General features: G+C 48.8%; 1 protein-coding gene across 1 annotated transcript in view; it reads left to right on the top strand.

Annotated features, from left to right (window-relative positions):
* The first annotated feature begins 17,921 nt into the window (after positions 1–17,921).
* Positions 17,922–20,641, top strand: part of SLC25A43 (solute carrier family 25 member 43) — a 42,237-nt gene continuing 39,517 nt past the window's right edge. The window contains exon 1 of the mRNA XM_059385507.1: positions 17,922–18,211. Coding sequence (XP_059241490.1) covers positions 17,937–18,211 — 275 coding nt within the window. The 5' untranslated portion in view covers positions 17,922–17,936. The remainder of the gene's footprint in view (positions 18,212–20,641) is intronic.

The following is a 20,641-nucleotide window of genomic DNA, read 5'->3' as shown; positions in this document are numbered from 1 at the left end:
ATTACAATAAAATGAGGTCACGATGGTGGGCCCTAATCCAACGTAACTGGCATCCTTTAAAGAGGGGAAATTTGGACACACAGCCAGAGACCTAGGGAGAACTCCAGGTGAGGATGAAGGCAAAGATGTCTACAAGCCAAGAACACTGAAGATTGCCAGCAAAGCACCAGAAGCTAGGAGAGAGGCGTGGAAAGATTCTCTCTCACAACCCTCAAAAGAAAAAAAACCTGGGGGTGCCAGGGTGGCACAGTCAGTTGGGCATCCGACTCTTGGTTTTGACTCAGGTCATGATCTCAGGGTCATGGGATCGAGCCCTACATTGGGCTCCACACTCAAAGTGGAGTCCACTTGGGATTCTCTTCTCCCTCTGCCCCCCCAAAATAAATAAATCAATCTTAAAAAAAAAGAAGAAGAAGAAGAAACCTGGGAGCACCTGGCTGGTCCAGTCAGAACAGCATGCCACTCTCAATCTTAAGCATCTGCCTTCGGCTCGGGTCATGATCCCGGGATCCTGGGATCAAGCCCCACATCGGGCTCTCTGCTCAGCAGGGAGCCTGCTTCCTCTTCTCTCTATGTCTGCCTCTCTGCCTACTTGTGATCTCTGCCTGTCGAATAAATAAGTAAAATCTTAAAAAAAAAAAAAAAGAACAATGGAAATCAAAACCACAATGACATATCACCTCATACCTGTCAGAATAAGTAAAACCAAAAACACAAGAAACAACATGGATGGAGCTAGAGAGTGTAATGCTAAGCAAAATAAGTCAAAGAAAGACAAATGATTCCACTCATATGTGGAATTTAAGAAAACAAACAAAGAGAAAAAGAAACGAACCCCCAAACAGACTCTTTACCAATAGAGGACGGACTGCTGGTTACCAGAGGGAAGGTGGGTAGGGGACAGGGGAAACAGGTGATGGGGATTAGGAGCACACTTAATCATGATGAGCACCGAGGAATGTATAGAATTGTTGAATCACTGTGTTATACACCTGAAACAAATATGACACTGTTAATTATACTGGAATTAAAATTTTAAAAAATACTTCAAGTTTCTCCCTGCCAGGACTTATGACCATTACTTGGGTGACTCTACACTGGGGAGAGGGGGGACATTAGATGACGATAGGACTTGAATGACCAGAGATCCAAAGTGTCTCTCGAGCAAGGGGTTCCAGGTATGAAATGGGGAGGTAGAACATAAAGTTGGATAAAAGATAGTCTGTAAGTATAGGAATATTCCCCTGGGATACAGAGGAATCTGACACCCTGGCAAGGATCCTGAACAGTGACAGAAACCCATGACTAGGATGGCTCCTAGAAGCAAGGAAAACATGTTGGCTGACACTCAGCTGGGTAGAAATGCCTGAACTGTTAGGACAGGCAGTGATCAGAAGGCTCAAAGAAGTGGGCATGCTGGAGTAGATAAGTTATATGAGGCCAGAACACGTGCTGGAGGATGCGACTATCCCAAACCCACTGTTCACCAAGGCCATCGGCAATGTGCTGGTGAGAAGGGCACCAACAGCACTGAGCAGTTCCTGTGCCCCTCCTCTGCAGGTCAGGGCAGGTGGCGGTAGAGGCAATCACAGAGCCAGGCTCAGGACTAGCAACAGGGATAATGGGACTTCTTCCATCCAGGAAGGAGCAGCCCTTCGTTCTCACGGAAATGGGCACTTATGCCAGGTATGGTTTGCCTCTCCTGCGTGCAGGACCTCAGCCACAGCCACTGTTCAGGGACTTAAGGAATGCCCAATCTACACCCTGGAATCTGACCCAGCACAGCATCTGACCAGGAACTCACTTCAAAGCAAAGGAAGTGTGGGAGTGTGCCTGTGACCCCAGGACACTCTGGGCATGGCACCTGCCACACAACTCAGAAGTGGCTGACTCGATAAAGCAATGGAGTAGCCTGCCGAAGATGCAGCTAAAACAGCAGCTGAGAAGCCAAATGCTGCCAGGATGGGCTACTGTCCTCCAGGACCCAGTGTGAATGCTAACTTAGAGACCTCTATAGGACGCCTTCGCCCCAAGGGGAAACTCACATGGGTGCAGGGACCAAGGGGTGGACGCAGAAGTGACTCCATATACATTCATTCCCAACAGCTTCCTGGGAAGGCAATACTGTACTTTCAGTCCCCAGTATTTTGAGATCTGCAGTGTAAGACACACTTGCTCCCAAAGGGGACACACTCCCACCAGGGGCACAGCAGGAGTCACGTTGAACTACAAGCTACAGCTGCCATCAGGGCCCTGGGGAGGCCGGAAGGATGTGGGTAGGAATCAAAAAGACTCTGTTACAAGGTACCTGCTCTACACATTAAGTGGCACAATATTATTTGAAGGGAGACTTAGATTCATTAAAAATGTATGCCATGGGTGCCTGGGTGGCCCAGTCATTAGGAGTCTGCCTTCAGCTCAGGTCATGGTCCCGGGGTCCTGGGATCGAGCCCTGCATTGGGCTCCCTACTCAGCAGGAAGCCTGCTTCTCCTTCTCCCCCCCCCCCCCACCCCCGTTTGTGTTCCCTCTCTCACTGTGTCTCTCCCTGTCAAATAAATAAATAAAATCTTTTAAAAAAATGTATGCCATATGAGTGCCTGGCCGGCTCGGTCAGTAGAGCATGCAACTCTTGATCTCTTTTGTAAGTTAGAGCCCTACGTTGGGTGTAGAGATGACTTAAAAATAAAACCTTAAGAAAAAAAAAAGCTCAACTGCAACCATAAAAAGACAGAAAAAGAGCGTGGGAGAACAAATGCAATAAATAGAGAACAGTTACAAAGATGCAGATATTAACCTAACTATCTCAATAATCACTTTAAATGAGAATGACCTGAATGCAGCAATTAAAAGACAGATATTGGGGCGCCTGGGTTGCTCAGTCGTTAAGTATCTGCCTTTGACTCAGGTCATGATCCCAGGGTCCTGGGATCGAATCCCACATCGGGCTCTCTGCTTAGCAGGGAGCCTGCTTCTCCCTTTCCTTCTACCGCTCCCCTTCTGTGCTCTCTCACTCTGTCAAATAGATAAATAAAATCTTTTTAAAAAATAAAAAATAAAACACAGAGGGGCACCTGGGTGGTTCAGTGGGTTAAAACCTCTGCCTTAGGCTCAGGTCATGATCTCAGGGTCCTGGGATTGAGCCCCGCATCAGGCTCTCTGCTCAGCAGGGAGCTTGCCTCCTCCTCTCTTTCTGCCTACCTCTCTGCCTACTTGTCTGGCAAATAAATAAATAAAATCTTTAAAAAAATAGATAAAAGAGATTGTTGGAGTAAATTAAAAAAAAGAAAACAGAACCAAATATAGGTTGTCTATAAGAAACCCACTTTAAATGCAAAGACACAGATAGGTTAAAAATTCAAATGGCAGGAAAACATTAACCAAGAGACAACTAGAGTGGCTGTGTTAGTATCAATGTAGGCTTTAGAACAAGGAATACTACCAGAAATAAGGAGCATTACCTAACAGTAAAGGGTCAATTCTCAACAACTGAGAATTAAAATTTAAAAATGGGCAGAAGACACAAACAGATATTTCTCCAAAGAAGACATCCAGATGACCAACAGACACATGAAAAGATGGTCATCATCACTCATCTTCAGGGAAACACAAATCAAAACCACAATGGGCTATCACTTCACACCTGTCAGAATGACTAACGTCAACAACACAAGAAACAACAGGTGTTGGCGAGGATGCTAAACAAGGGGAACCCTAAAGGGGAACCCTCTTGCACTCTTGGTAGAAATGCACACTAGTGCATCCACTATGGAAAACAGTGTGGAGATGCCTTAAAATCTAAAAATAGAACTACCCTATGATCCAGCAATCACACTACTGGGTATTTACCCAAAGAATACAAAAACACTAATTCAAAGGGATACATCCCTCCCTAAGTTTATTGCAGCATTATTTACAGTAGCCAAGATATGGAAGCAGCCCAAGTGTCCATCAACTGATGAACAGATAAAGAAGACATGGTATCTATATACGCAATGGAACATTATTCAGCCACAAAAAAGAATGAAGTCTTGCCATTTGCAACAACATTGATGGAGCTAGAGAATATAATGAAAAATGAGTCAGAGAAAGACAAATACCACATGATTTCACTCATATGTGGAATTTAAGAAACAAAACAATGGAGGAAAGTGGGGGAAAGAGAGACAGACAAAGAAACAGACTCTTAACTCTACAGAACACACTGATGGTTACCAGCGGGGAGGAGGCTCAGGGGATGGGGATGAAGGAGGGCACGTCCTGATGAGCACAGGGTATTTCGTGGAATTGTTGAATCACTAGACTGTACACCTGAAACTAATATAACACCATATGTTAACTATACTGGAATTAAGGCAAAAACTACTTAAAGACCCCCAAAAAGTTTAACTACATGCAGAAACACCCTTACAAACACACCCAGAAAAAAAAGAGGGGCGCCTGGCTGGGTCAGCCCGTGGAGCATGGGATCTTGATCTCAGGGTTGTAGCTTGAAGCCCCATGTTAGGTGTGGAAATTACTCAAAAATAAAATCTTAAAAAAGAAGAAGAAGAAGAATGGCTTCTTTAAAAAAAATGTGTGGGGGGGGAGAGGAGCATTACCTGATGATAAAGGGTCAATTCTCAACAATTGAAAATTTGCTTTTTTTAAAGATTTATTTGTTTATTTATTTATTCATTTTAGAGAGAGCATGGGGTGAGGGGAAGAAGGAAAGGGAGAAACTCAAGCAGACTCCCCACAGAGTGCAGACACGGGGATCGATCCCAGGACCCCGAGGATCAAGACCTGGACCAAAATCAGGAGCGAGACACCCAACCGACTGAGCCACCCAGGAGCCCCCAACAACGGAGAATTCTTAACGATGCTGAATGTATCTGTACCTAACAACAGTGCATCAAAATAAATGAGAAACACTGACAGAACTACAAGGAAAAATAAACACATCAACCATTGTAAACTGGAGACCTCAACACCCTTTGGTCGGTAACTGTAGGTCAAGTAGACAGAAAATCAGTACAGGTATCAAAAACATATTCGAGAAAGGAGAAGATGAGAACCAGTGGCTGCACTGAGGGCAGCTACAGCAAGGTTTAGCACTTTGCACTCACCTCTTCCGGGTTCTTCCTCAGGAAGAGAAGTCCACAAGAACATCGAACGGGTTTGGAGAAGTGAGTCCATGCAGCACCAAGGGAGGATGGTGCAGGAATGGAGCTGCACGCTGGAACTCCCTTCAGGAAAGAGTTTGCCATGTATCTCTGAGGGGCACTGTTCACTGACAGCCTCCTACTGTGGCACCTGGCAAGATCAGCTGCCATGTTCCTGACAAGACCACGTGTTTTTCTGAAAGGTTCTAGCCCATGACCGAGCACAGTGGCAGTACCAGGGCTGAGCTGCTTCTGCCCAACATGGGACTCTTCTAAAAGGTGGTCTTTTCCCCAGAACTCCTCATTGGGTTGACCAAGGCTTTGTCCCATCTACCTTGCAGTGTAAGGCAATTCTGCCCATTTCCCTTCCTCCCAGTCCCTTGCACGTGGGGTAGATCTGCATTAGGGCCTAAGGGTTTTCCCTGCCCGTTCTTGCTCTCTGACCTCATATCTTTCACAAGCATTGTCCCCAGTCAACATCTTGCATTCCTAAGTCCATATTAGCATCTGCTTCCTGGAGGACCCAAATTGGCACAATTAGCCACTCACCACTGCCATCCACTTTGAAGAAATTCTGTAGAAGACCCTTAATCAAGCATTTTGAGAGTCTCTTCATTAAGATCAAAATGTTCGCAGCAAGTTCCTCAGTTGAATTCAAAACTAGGTTAATTCAGACCATGAAAACCATTCCACACCCCAAACTCCTCAGCTTCAGCAAGGCGTACGTGCTAAGGTTACGGCTTTTGCCACCCTAGCATTCTGTTTCTTCTGTGTGGCACGGCACTCATGAAGCTTGTCGTCACTTGGGGTTGTTCAAAGTCAGTCCTCCTCATGCCTATGGTCATTCAAATCAAAGAAGCTCCCTCCCTCCAAAAGACACAGATTTTTCCTAAAGTTCAAAGAGTTAAGCGACATTTCCTTAGAAAAATCAGTGCAAACGCAGTAATTTAGAGTCATTGCCCATCTCTTCATAAAGCTGAGGGGAGAAAAACTCTTAACGTGACTGACAGGGATTAAGTGCTTCCCCGTTTATCTTCACAGGTAGCTTGGGTGGAGAGGGCTTCTCTGGGAACAACTGTGTGTTGCTGTTAGGGCAGATCAGACTCTGCTGTGGTCACAAATAACCCTGAGGGGCGCCTGGGTGGTTCAGTCAGTTAAGCGTCTGCCTTCAGCTCAGGTCATGATCCCAGGGTCCTGGGATAGAGCCCTGCATCTGCCTTCCTGCTCAGTGGCGAGTCTGCTTCTCCCTCTGCGTCTGCCCATCCCCTCCCTACTCATGCTCCTGTTTTCTCTTTCTCTCAAATAAATAAACAAAATATCTTTAAACAAACAAACAAACTCTAAAACACCAGCGGCATAGCACAAAGACTGATTCCTCACACACACCAAGTCCCAGGAGTTGGTTCCTCTGTGAACAGCAACCCCAAGTAGGCTTCCTCCAAGTGGCAAGTTCAGGGACCCAGGTTCCTCACATTTCAGTTCGCCATTTTAGAGTCTTTTGCTTGCAGCTGCCCCAACAGGGTCTCAGCATGGAAAATTATGAGGGCTATTGCACGGGTGCAGCCCGGAAGTGGCAGTTTTCAATTCCACCCCACATGCCATTGGCCCAAATGAAACCACGTGGCCCCACCTGGCTAAAAGGGAAGTTGGGAAAGAAACAGGAGCACACAGGTGTCAGTGCTTCATCTCCACCATAATAGACTCTGCTTTTGGTGTAGTATATTGAGTATGGGAAATGGGCCCTCCAGCTGGGTTGACCAGAGCTCCAACGTGCTTCATACTTTCTACATCACTTTCAGTCTTTCTCTTTGACATCTTCTTTTTTCCTAAAAATTTTATTTATTTATTTGACAGAGAGAGACACATGACCGAGCACAGTGGCAGTACCAGGACATCTTTTAAGAAGATTTTTTTTAAGATTTTATTTATTTCTTTGACAGAGACAGATCAGAAGTAGGCAGAGAGGAAGGCAGAGAGAGGAGGAAGCAGGCTCCCTGCTGAGCAGAGAGCCCGATGCGGGACTCGATCCCAGGACCCTGAGATCATGACCTGAGCTGAAGGCAGAGGCTTTAGCCCACTGAGCCACCCAGGCGCCCACAGGGCATCTTTTAAGGGCAGCAAACCTCATGCAAACTACGTGCCAAAATAGCAGCAGCCTGGCAATTACGGTGATAGACCGGGCTAGTCTCTAGTTGGGACATTAAACATCAGAACCAAGCATGTCCAACTTGCAGGAGGAGCTCAGCCCTGTGAATCTGCACTAAGCCATCAGGCCCCAATCTTGGAGAACACCCAGAAGAGACCATAAAAGCCATTCCCAGCGCCCCAGTAGCACAGGGCCACATGGCTCATGATGGCTAGCTGCTACCTTCACTGTTGCCACCAACACCAGCTGCCTGGAGGTGAAGGGACATTTTACACTACTACAGCTGGACCTTACCAGAAGGTGAGAGTGAGGATGTGGGTTAAGTTAGGGTTAGGGCTAGGTTAAGGTTAGAACTCCCCATCTGTGATGCGCTAAGTCCCTAGAGCCTTGAACCTCTCCTGGGGATGTTCCCTCCACATCCTGCTGTAACTGAAACTGTGGCTGTCTGCTGACCTGCTGAAGTGCAGGCTGTCTATTCTCTCATCACCTCACAGCTCAGTGCATGACGTGGAGCTGGGGCTCTCCTTGCTCCTCAAAGCCACCTTAGGTCTTTGCTCCCTCCCCCCACTCTTTTATTTTTAAAGATTTTATTTATTTAATTGACAGAGACACAGAGACAGGGAACACAAGCAGTGGGAGAGGGAGAGGGAGAAGTAGGCTTCCCACTGAGCAGGGAGCCTGATGCAAGGGCTCAACCCCAGGACCCTTGGATCACAACCCAAGCCAAAGCCAGACGCCCAATGACTGAGCCACACAGGAGCCTCACGTCCTCACTCTTGAGAAACCTCTGGCTCCTCCTTGGCTCCCACCATCCCATGCTTTCAGCTCTTCCCCATCCTGGCGGTAGTCTTGCCACCCTCCTGGTCACTGCCCTCATTCCTGAAGGCTTTAGTCCCAGGCTCACTATCTGTCCTCTTTGATTCAACTTCTCCCGTCTTTTCAGTGATTTCAACGTCCATCTGGTCAACCATCCAGCACCCTGGCTTCTTGTTTCCCAAATCTGCTGATTGCCAATGACCACAGCCATTTTGGGAAGCACTTCGAAAGCCCAGCATGGAGTGCCAGTATGAGGCCTTGTATCTTGAAGGCCCATATACCTCAATGCATTCATTTCATTGGTACATCAACACATGATTTCCAGAAGCTGGTCAACCTTTAGTACAGGAAGCGTATAAAGGCGTGTAGCATTTTTATTAGGAATTAGTCTTGTGCTTCATATAGCATCCAGTGTAAAAAGCCAAGTGCCAAAGATTGTATCTATAGAATGTTACCTTTTATGTAATAAAGGGAGACATTTTCATACAAATACCTATACACACATATTCCTGGAAACTTTATTCATAATAGCTCCAAACTGGAATCAGCCCAAATCTCCACCAATGGACAAATGAATGAACACACATTGGTACATCCACACGATGGAATAGTACTCAGCAATAAACAGGAAGAAACTATTGGCAAACACAACAACATGAATGAATCAGAGAAGCATCACACCGAGTTGAAAGAAGCCAGTCTCAGGGGCGCCTGGGTGGCTCAGTGGGTTAAGCATCTGCCTTTGGCTCAGGTCATGATCCCAGAGTCCTGGGATCAAGCCCAATATCGGGATCCCTGCTCTGCGGGGAGCCTGCTTCTCCCTCTCCCACTCCCCTGCTTGTGTGCTCTCTCTCTTTCTCTCTCTGTCAAATAAATAAAATCTTTTTTAAAAACCTTCTAAAAAATGTGATGAGTTTAGTGTAGGCAGTTGGCTAGACATGAGCTAAAGGCAAGAACAGTGATCAATAAGCTACTCTTTCTTAGAAGTCCAAGGGCACAACATCTTGACCTTGTGACTTCCAAGACTCAGGGGTAAAGGACCAAGAGCCACAGGTGCAGAGCATGCGCTTTCCTCTCCCACCACAGCCCCAGGGTGACCCCCAGACTCATTATAATGCATTTGCACTGTGGTTATAGCTCCCCTCCATCAGGAAAGCCTGCCACGACGTTCCATACAAACCTTGTAGGGTCAAAAACTCCCCCTCCCCACCTGTGGGAGGGGTCCCCCAAGTGACTGGCTGTAGCCTCCATTAGAGGCTCACATAAAAGGAAAGGACCGCTGTAGCCTCAGGCCAATTACCACCCCTCTGGGCCTGGCACTCTTGCTCTCCCACCTTGACAGTGCACTGTCCTTAATAAAGCTGTTTTCAGCGTTCACTAGGGCACTGATCTCTAATCCTTTATTAGGCCTGTGCTAAGAGCCGAGACACAGGCTTTTTGCGCTGACACTAGGTCTTCAAATAGGCACTAGAGATGTATTATCACTCTATCACCTGGACCATCTCTTAGAGTTGTAAAAACACCAGCAGCCAGGGAACTAAAAGGATCACGGGACTACCATTAAAAAAAAAAAATGTTGAGGGGCGCCTGGGTGGCTCAGTGGTTTAAGCCGCTGCCTTCGGCTCAGGTCATGATCTCAGGGTCCTGGGATCGGGTCCCGCATCGGGCTCTCTGCTCGGCAGAGAGCCTGCTTCCCTCTCTCTCTCTCTCTGCCTGTCTCTCCATCTACTTGTGATTTCTCTCTGTCAAATAAATAAATAAAATCTTTAAAAAAAAAAAAAAATGTTGAATTTGGATTACTATTACTATTACTATTACTATTACTATTACTATGGCCTGGTAATGGGAGCTAATTAAATTCCATTATGTGACAGCATAGTTCCTGAGATAGAGTAAGTATTGGATAAATTTGTGGAACAAATAAATGAGTGATCGAAGGAATGAACAAAAAGACTCACATATTTCAATATGAAACCTTCCTGCTTCAAGCATCATCAAGACTTTTGACGCAGAATGGAAGGATATTTGAGTATCACCTGAAGTTAAATACCATGTGCCAAGGGATAAAAATGTAAAAGCCATGGAAGCCACATTCCATGGCACATTTACTTATTTGTTTTAGATTTATTTATTCATTGGAGAGAGAGCATGAGCAGGAGGGGCACGGGGAGAAGGAGAGAGAATCCCAAGCCAACCCCATGCTGAGCACGGAGCCCGAAGTGGGGCTTGATCTCCCTACCCTGAGACCATGACCTGAGCCAAAACCAAGAGTCAGACACCCAATTAACAGCACCACCCGCGGGGGCCCTATTTTTTTAAAAGTTTATTTATTTAAGTCATCTCTATACCCAACACGGGGCTTGAACCCACAACCCCAAGATCAAGAGTCACATGGTCCACGGACTGAACCAGCCAGGTGCCCCTCTGGTGTTTCTATTTCACTGCAAATGTTATAGATGCTGACGTCATTCACCCTTGACACACTTGCCCAAACGGCTGCTGAAGACATGGTGGAAATCAAGGCTGGGGAGAAAGCAAGAGGCTCTGTCAGATACCAGTTCACTCGAGAATTACAGACGTGGCTCTCAACGTAAAAGGGCAAATTGCCGATTGTGACAAAGCTGAATATTACTCACTGCAAACTGAGGAATCCACTGATCTTGGGAAGTGAGCTGATCTTCGGCTATTTATTACACCTGACCTAAAAAATTTCATGAAGACATTGTGTTAATCTGTGCCAAATTGGACAACCGAGAAAGAGATCCCGCCCCTCTCTTCCGTTTTCCCTTCCTGTGACTAATGCTTGCAGAGAACTACGAGTCAAGCAGCATTCCAGGCACAGGGGAAGAAAAGAAAAGCAGGAGATAGAGATAAATGCTCTACAGAGAATTGAAACAGGGCAATGTGGCAGAGTGAACAGGACCTCTGTAGGCGGAAACATTTCAGCAGCGCTCTAAGTGACAAGGAGGAACCAGTTCTGCAAACATCTGGGGAAAGAACTGTCCAAGCGCCGAGCAGCAGCTAGCACCGTGGTTCTCAAGAGGAACGGCCTTGCCTTCCAGGGGGCATTCTGAAAATCGGGGGAGGCGATGCCACAATGATTGGGGTACTCTGCTGGCATTTAGTGGGCAGACGCCAGAGATGGTGCACATCTGCAATGCTTTAGAATGTCCTGCGTCCTTTGTGACTTTCATAGACCCAACCAGACCCGTGTGTAGGTGGAAAGCTGTTAATAATTATCGGAGCTGAGAATTTAACTCTGCCTAACTCTTAAGACATTTCTTGCACAGTGTTTCTGTACAAAGAATTTTCCAAGGGGTGCAAGTATCATGTAAAGAGAAAGCAGGTCCGATTTTGTTTCATTCCGAACCTCACCGAGAACTGTTCAACATTTCAAAAACCCACCCTCCCCATGACAAAGCAAATGTTTCAGAAAACACTGTACCTAATGGGAATGCTTCAGAGGAAATTGATGATGGACAAGACGGTTTTTTGTTGTTTTCTTTTTTTAAACTATTATTGATAAAGAAATTTTTTTTAACCTGGAGAAAGAAAAGAGCGGGGAAGCCAACAGTACTGTGGGGAAGGAAAAATTACCTCTGCCCTCTGGCATTCTTCTAGCTGGACTAAGAATCAAATTGACATGAGACAAATTGACGGGAGAAAATCAAATTTAATTTCGTGTGCACAGGGAATCCACACACCCATGAGATTCCCAAGACAGTCAGGCAACATGAGATCATCCTGAACTAAGGGGACGAGGAATGGGGCCTGAGACTTCAAAGGGAGGGGATGCGACTCAGGAAGAACGAAAAAGAGCAAAGGTTTGGTAAACAAATGTTTACCCTCCAGAAACAATGGGACAGAGAGGATTTTGAGCAAACAGGCCTTGCTGAATTCCTTCCTGTCCACCACACCAAGTTCATAGTATAATGTAGGTGTCCAGGGTGATCGCTCCCTTCCAGGGGCAGGCCCCTAATCTAAATTCTTTTAAGCAGTTTTGGGGGGAAGGTCAAAGTGATGAAGTTCCTGAACCTAGGTGGGGTTCGGTGGGGTGAGGTTCGGAGCCGACGGCTAAAGAAAGAATTCTTAAGACGTCTCTGGTGCAAAAAGGTGGTTTATTAGAGCACGGGGACAGGACCCGTGGGCAGGCAGAGATGCGGCTGCCCAGGGCCTGTGAGGAGTGGCTGGTTATATACACAGGAGTTGGGTAGGTGAGGACAAAGGGGTGTTCAGAAGGGCTATTGGGGTAAAGAAGACTGTCAGGATATTGAAGGCAGGGCAGTCAGGGGTGCCTGTGGAATGTCACACATATCACCAAGGGGAGCGGGTGGAGAGGGGGTGCAAGGCGCCAGCCCCTGCTCCGTTCTCAGCCAGCCTCCTGCTCCCTCATCAAAAGTTTCTTCCAGAATCCTCTGGGCCTTGATTGTTTTTAGCTCAGCATAATCTTCTGGCCAAAGGGACATGTCTTGGGCGCGGTATAACACAAAGGGACACCATCAAAAGGCAATCTCCCTTGGACCTCTGTTCCTAGGGCTCCCTTTTCTAGAGATAACCTGATTAACAGCTTTTCGGAGAGCTCTCCCCAGGCAATTATCTCATTTTTGTTTGAAAGACAGGCAGAAAGAGAGAAAGAAAGAAAGAAAGAAAGAAAGAAAGAAAGAAAGAAAGAAAGAAAGGAAGGAAGAAAAGGAGAGAAAGAGCGGAAGGGAAGGAGAGAAGCTTCAATAATAAAAGCAGGGAAGATTCAATAATGAAAATTCAGCAGAGTAAATTTAAAGATCAAATTGCTTTATACAACAATTCCTAAACTGGGCAGCATCCCATCTGGCAAATAGTAAGGAGCTCCACTGAGCTGCCGAAAAGAAAAGGGTTTTCGGGGCACTTGGGTGGCTCAGTGGGTTAAGCCTCTGCCTTCGGCTCAGGTCATGATCCCAGGGGCCTGGGATCGAGCCCCGCATCGGGCTCTCTGCTCGGCGGGGAGCCTGCTTCCTCCTCTCTTTCTCTCTCTGCCTGCTGTGATCTCTGTCTGTCAGATAAATAAATAAATATTTTTTAAAAAAAAAGAAAAAGAAAAGTTTTCAAGGCAGAGGTGAGTAGGGTGGTATTATTAGCAAAGAACGCATTGTTTTAGGCAAGGCAGCCCTCCTAAGGGGAATGGAAGGGTCCATGGGCGGCGGATTACTCCCTAATGCAGCTGACCAGAAAAATTCCAGGCTGTCTGGTTAAAGATCACATTTCTGGAAGAATCGGGGAAGCTGCAGTGAGATTAGGTCCCAGGTTCTGGTGGGGTTTAGCATAAGTGACTCCATTTTTAAGAGAAGGAAGGAACGAAGGGAGGGAGGGAAAGCAGGAGGGAGTGAGGGGAAAACCCCATATAAACGAGAATTTGAGCAGGAAGAAAATGGCCCGCCAAGTCCTACCCACTGATCACTCCACAGCACATGCAGAGGCACCTAACTCTCTCGAACACACTTCTGTACCATCTGTCTTGGTGTCGACAGCTATTTACTCCTTTTGTAATTTGCAAAATTTCGTAAGGCTTACGAATAAAAGACAAATTATGGGCGCCTGGGTGGCTCAGTAGTTTAAAGCCTCTGCCTTCGGCTCAGGTCATGATCCCAGGGTCCTGGGATCGAGCCCCATGTCGGGCTCTCTGCTCTGCGGGGAGCCTGCTTCCTCCTCTCTCTCTCTCTCTCTCTCTCTCTCTGCCTGCCTCTCTTGTGATTTCTCTCTCTCTGTCAAATAAATAAAATATTTAAAAAAAGAATAAAAGACAAATTAAAAAAGCAGGAATCCACCAACATTGGTATAATTATAGCAAGATAAACTAAAACCTGAGGAACATCAGCAAGTCGAAGTAAGCCAATGCAATGTTTAAAAAAAATAAAGGAAATGAAAAGAAAAGCAAGCGCAAATTGGAGTGCCCCCCAACTCCAGGACCGCCAGCCAAAATTTAATGAGTTTGCACCTCTCCCAGGAATGTGACTTTTTTAACAATCTGGAAAGTCCTTAACAGCACTAGTAATGTAATCTGCATGATAAACACCCCACCATTCCCTTCCAGCCAAAAGCAGCTGTCCTAGCCTAAATCCTTTCTTTTCTTTTGCTAATAACTTTTTGCCACACACCACCCTCCTGCCCAGAACAACCTTCTCCTTCCATAGAATTCCTCCTATGAGCCTCTCTACTTGCCACAAGGAGTGCAGCCCTATTCCAGAATCGCCTAAAAGAGAGGTGCCTGGTTGGCTCAGTCGGTTAAGCATCGTTGCCTTCAGCTCCGGTCACGATCCCTGATCCCCCCTTTGGGCTCTTGGCTCGGCGGGGAGCCTGTTTCTCCCTCTGCCCCTTCCCCTGCTGGTGCCCTCTCTCTCAAATAAGTCAATGTTTTTTTTTTTAAAGAATCACTTAAGAGGGGCACCTGGGTGGCTCAGTGGGTTAAAGCCTCTGCCTTCGGCTCAGGTCATGATCCCAGGGTTCTGGGATCGAGCCCCGCATTGGTCTCTCTGCTTCTCAGGGAGCCTGCTTCCTCCTCTTTCTCTGCCTGCCTCTCTGTCTGCTTGTGATCTCTGTCTGTCGAATAAATAAAATCTTAAAAAAAAAAATGTTTAAAACTGTTAGCATCTCCTAAGGCGGGACCAGGGTGACCGGAGGCCTTGTGCCTTCAGTCAGCCAGCCACCTTTCTCCTTCTGTTAAATTACTACTCAGCTTGTTTGTTTTATTAACTGCCTCCTTTTAAAATTTTTATTTTAAAATAATCTCTACACCCAACATGGGGCTCGAACTTACAACCTCCCACCTCCCCGGATCGGGAGTTAGTGCTCTACCAACCAGGAAGTTACCCTCCATATCTTTTTTTAATAAATTAATGTATTTTTTTAAAGATTTTATTTGTTTATTTGACAGAGAGAGAAAGCAAGAGAGAAAGAACACGAGCAGGGGGAGTGGGAGAGGGAGAAGCAGGCTTCCTGCTGAGCAGGGAGCCCAATGTGGGGGCTTGATCCCAGGACCCCAAGGTCATGACCTGAGCCCAAGGCAGAGGCTTAACCATCTGAGCCACCCAGGCGCCCCTGCATCCTTTTCTTAAAGTAATCACACATTTATTTTTTTAAGATATTATTTATTTATTTGAGAGAGAGAGCCCGAGTGGGGGGCAGAGGGAGAGGGAGAAGCAGACTCCCCACTGAGCAGGGAGCCTGACATGGAACCTGATGCCAGGACTCTGGGATCACGACCTGAGCAGAAGGCAGACAGTTAACTGACTGAGCCACCCACGAGCCCCTCATACATTTATTTTTAACAGAGTACCCCAGTTTCACATCGTGTGCCTTTTTCAAAGTTGTGGGTCCTTAACCTGCTGTGTTTCTTCACCGACTTTCACCAAGTGTGCAAAAGAAGCAGTTAAACTTAGCCTGAGTCCCTAAGGCATCGTCTAAATACGGGACATGCGCAGGAAGTGATTTATGTTTAAGATCAATATACATGATGTTCTCTATGGTTAGCAAATAAATGAGGCTCTCGCTGAGAATAGGAACACACCTTATTCTGTTGGCACCCTGCTACGAAAAGACAGAAGGCAAGAACTATACACTTCCCTGTTACGCATTTTAACTGTTGAACCTATAGGGAAACAAATATATACATTTTCACGTTAAATCACCAGCTCCTGATTTCTCCTGGCCCACAGCTGTGAAAAGTAAAAATGGTTCTTGCCTCTGGTTCACTGGAACAATCTTATTCATGCGGGACAGAAAAGAATAGCATTGCTAAGGAAAAGCATGTCCAGACCCGGTCCCCAGGATGGGGGCCGTGAACTCCCTCACACAGGCTGCCTTGCAACAAAAGGAAAACATGGGACTTGAGCCAATCTCCATACAAGGGAATGGCTGCATCAACTCTTCCATTCTCAGGGCAAAAGGAGCTTTAGGACCAAGTGCTACCTGAAGGTCCTGTTATTGTCGGCCCCAGGTTCCAGTTCAAGGCCTCTTCAAGTCCACAGTCACAAGCCTCCTTTCTCCAATCTCCCTCAGCTGGGAAGTCCGCTGACAGCAGGACAGAAGTCACCAAGTATGAAAAGTCAGCATTCTCCAATGTTTGAAAGCAGAGCAAGGCATCCGGAGTCAGAACCAGCCCTGTGAATCTGGGCCCTGGGACGCCTTCTAGGGAAGGTTCCTCTATCGTTCTGTGTGTTAGTCAATTGGAGGAAATAACCAGATAAGCCTCAAAGCAACCACGCGCCTGGGGGGGGTCTCGCCCTCACAGACTGCTCACGGTCCCTTTCCCTTGCACTGTTACTATCAAGGTGGTTTTTCAAAAACAGAGACAGGGAGACACTTGGAATTCTGTTTCGCTTAACAAAATTCTTCTTGGACTCTGGCCAAATCACTCTCAGCCCTTCTTTGCCTCCATTGTCCCCTTAAGCTGAGAGGAGGGCCACTGAGAAGGTCCCTGCTTGAGTTACATTCTGCAGTCACAGGGGATGTGTAGCGCAGCCGCTGGTTGGTGTAAAATCAACCTAGATTTGAATCTCGACTGCCCCTTGCAGCTGTGACCTACGGTCAGACAAGCTCTCTTGTCTTGCCTTCCTCTTCTGCAAAACAGTATCTAATCAGAGCTATGGACAGAGTGCTGGAGGGGCCACGGGCCGGTTTGCCCCTCCCTTAACTGCACAGAAGAATCTACACTGGGGGTCTTTTCCAGAATAAGGGTTATGACCAGAGATCAATTTTATCTGAGTGACACATCTGTCTGGCAGGGCGCACATCTCAGCGCCAGACATCTGCTCTGCTTTTCATTGTTCCGGGAAGTGCATTCCTCTGTGAAGTCCCAAACCCCTCCCCACCTGTCCTTTAGTTCGGAATGACCCGGATACCTTGTTCTGCCTGCCTGTCTTTGAAATGTCCACTGTCTGTGTGGATTCCCCGTGTGTATAAAATTCCATTTGATTTTCTCCTGTTCATCTGCCTCCTGTCAATCTGATTCTTCATCAGTCTAGAAGGCCCTGCAAGGGGGCCGGAAATTCTTGCTGGGGCTGACCTGTGTCACTGTTCATTTAATCCTCCCAACAACCCCTAGAAGAAGAAACTATAGATGAAGCAACTGAGGCACAGAGAGGGGTTGGAGTGACCTCCCCCAAGGTCACACAGCTGGTGAGCTGCCAAGATGCCAAGGCACGTTCCAGGGTCCAGACCACCTCTAGAGACTCTCCAACCGAGGGCAGCAGCTGAGGTCATGCCCATTAAGGGCTCTCTTGAGGATTCAGTGAGCTCACGCACGGGAAGCCCAATGCTGGACAAGTGTGATAGGTGCCGCGGCGTGAGAGGTTTCTTTTCCCCTCCTGCCCTGCGCACTTGGCGCGGCTGGGCCGCTTCTTGGGGCAGAACATAAGAGATCCGAGGGAGGAGAGCCCAGGCCAGGGGTGGAATGTGGAAGGAGAGAGGGTGGTAAACAAGAGAGGGGAGGGGGCGGGGGGGGGGGAGCGCGGAAGACGCGGGAAGCCAGAAGCAGAGCCTGCGAGGCTTGGAATTCTCCGGGGGGCACACAGAACGCCGCCCGCCGCAGAGCCCAGGGGAAGGGCGCGGCCTCGGCCCCGGGGCGGCCTCCCCAGCCCCAGCCCCAACCCCGAGGCCCGCGCGCGGGCGAGCAGCCGGCTTCCCGATCCGGCCGCGGCCCGCCCCACGCCGGGCGGGGCCCCGAGCCGCGCGCCGCGCCGGGCCGGGCCGGGCCGGGCCGTCCGCCGGGAGCCCGCCGGGAGCCGCAGTCCCGAGCCACGCGGTCCCCCGGGGTCGGGGTGGGGAGGGGGGGGTGCCGGGCCCTGGCGGCCGGGCCGCGATGGCGACGTGGCGGCGGGACGGCCGGCTGACGGGCGGCCAGCGGCTGCTGTGCGCGGGCGTGGCGGGGGCGCTCAGCCTCAGCCTCACCGCGCCGCTCGAGCTCGCCACCGTGCTGGCCCAGGTCGGCGCCGCGCGGGGCCAGGCCCGGGGGCCGTGGGCCGCGGGGCTCCGGGTGTGGCGCGCCGAGGGGCCCCGGGCCCTGTGGAAGGGGAACGCGGTGGCGTGCCTGCGCCTCTTCCCCTGCAGCGCCGTGCAGCTCGCCGCCTACCGCAAGTAAGAGCCGGGCGCGGCGCGGCGGGGCGGGCCCGGGAGGGGAGGGGGCGCCGCGGGGAGGGGGCGACACCGCCCTGCTTCCCGGGCTCCGCCTCGGGGTGGGGGGCGCCTCGCGGCGAGCCGCGGCCTCCTTCCGGGTCGCGCGGGAGCCCCTCGGGGCAGTCGGGCCAGGACGCGGCACCTGCGCAGGCCCTGGGGTGCACTGCGGGGCCTCCCCGGGCCGCCAGGTGCCGTTTTGCGGAGCGCAGTCCCCGGCGCAGAGAGGCTCCCGGAGTTGGACCGGCGAGGAGGGGGAATGGGGCAAAAACAGATTGGGGGAGGGAAGGAATGAAGACCTGCCAGGAGGGACGGCTTCCTGCCCATTCCCACCCTCCACTAACTTGGAAATGTTGCCTTGGCTGGCTCAGGAGAGAGACCGTTCGGAAGGTGTGTGTGTGCAATTGTGCCTTCGAGAGGAAAGTGCTTGGCGGGAGGGGGTCGGGGGGAGGGGCAACCCATGGCCACGAAAGGCCACAGATTTCAGCTCCCCTCCCACCAATGAAGCTTGGCCTTTAGGGCCCAACAGAGGTCCCCCAACTTACTGCCTCACCCCACCCTCTGCCCACTGGCCTCATTCTTTGCCCATTTTTCACCTTCCCCCAACAGCAGCTGCTTCTTCCGAAGCTATCTAAACATGCAAATGCAGATGAGTCTTCAAAGGTCCCTCAGAGCTCAGAGATATTTGCATTTTCACTAAAACAAGCCTAGAAGAATGAAATGGTACTGATGGAGCTTCAGGAAGAGAGGATGTTTCTGACTTGAGGGGAGGGTCCCCGTGTGCCTCGTTCCGTGGGCACAGTGCCAACTCTGAGGACTGGCCTTGGCTTTGAATTAGACAGACAGCTCATGGTCTTCACCACCTAGTTGAACCCTTGGAGGCTCAGTCAGGATTCTCACCATTGGTGCTGGAAGGCTCACCAGGCAGCTGACAAGCTGGATGGAATTTTCCTTCTCACTTGAGTCCTCTTGGCCAGCCCACATTTCACCTTGGCTGGGGAGGAGTTCCCTTCTCTGCCCCTGAGGAGGAAAGGGAGAACCTGAGGCATTTGTCTCCAGACTCTCTTTCCTCCTCAGCAACAGCTGGCTTGATGTCTGTAAACAGTTCTCTCCACAAGATGGTATGGAAATCTGCCTTTGGAATGTAGGCCGAGGATTAGGAGACCCAACTTTACAGGCTGGTTTCAGTATTGTGGCTGGTTGGGTAATCCCCCGCCTGAGAGAAAGATCTTTTCCTCTGTCCGAGATTCTTCTTCTAGTCGGACGAAGAATTCAATGGACGTTGAGACAGGCTCCTGGGAGAAAATCAAACTTCATTTCCTCAGCGTGGGCAATACACACACACACACACACCACACACGAGTTTCCCAAGAAAGGCAAAAGGAAGTATAGGTGTCCTTCTGAGCAAAGGAGGAGGAGGTAGGGGTCTGGGACTTCAAAGGGAAGGAATGCAAATCACAGCAGGATGAAAGAGAGCAAATGTTTGGTAAGTGTTGGCTGGGCCACTGGGAAACAGGGAACAGAGAGGAATTTGAACCTTCTTTGCTAAACTCCTCCCTACCACCCCTAATTCTTGTCTTATTGATGGCCATCATTGTGTTCCTGGAGCAGGTCTTCTAAAGGCTTTTCAAGCTGTTGCAGGGAAGGTCAGAGTTTCTGCCGGAGTCTTGGGCCTTGATTGTTTTCTGCTCAGGATAATCTCCACCACACTATTGTTGCCCATCATGGGGAGGCCTGCCCTTGGCCCTGACACCGCCTAGTATATATACATCATTCGATTTTGTTAACAGCCTAATTGAGATACCCTTGACCTATAAAAAGTATATATATATTTAAGGGGTAAAATTTGATGTTTGATGTGCATACACATGGTGAAATGATCACAGCAATCAAGCTGATCAGCATAGCCATGACCGCTTAGTTACCCTTGGCTAGGTGTGTGCACATCATTGGATTTTGGTAAGGCCCATCGGGTGGGAAGTATCGTGCCCATTTTCCAGATACAGAATTGGGCTCAGACTGGCCCCACCATTCCTCCCTATAGGGCTAAGAGCCCCATAAGCCGACCTTCTGCCTCCAAATCCATAACTACTACACCCTGCTGCGTTTCTTTCTGTGTTCATTTGGAACTAATACAGCCAGGCCTCCTTAAGTACCTGCTGGGACAAAAGAGGCATGTTCCCGGGGCCCCAGTGCTTACAGAGGAACAGAAGAACGGAAGATTATTGTGTCCATAGCATGTGGCTGAGTGCTACAGAAATCCACGTTTCTGGGATGCCTGGCCGGCTCAATCAGTACAGCATGCAGCTCTTTTTTTTTTTTTTTAAGATTTTATTTATTTATTTGACAGAGAGAGATCACAAGTAGGCAGAGAGGCAGGCGGGGGAGGGGAAG

Source organism: Mustela nigripes, chromosome X, assembly GCF_022355385.1.
Source record: "Mustela nigripes isolate SB6536 chromosome X, MUSNIG.SB6536, whole genome shotgun sequence".
Classification (NCBI taxonomy): domain Eukaryota; kingdom Metazoa; phylum Chordata; class Mammalia; order Carnivora; family Mustelidae; genus Mustela; species Mustela nigripes.
The sequence above is the reverse complement of the archived record's forward strand: the minus strand, read 5'-3'. Positions and strand labels throughout refer to the sequence as shown.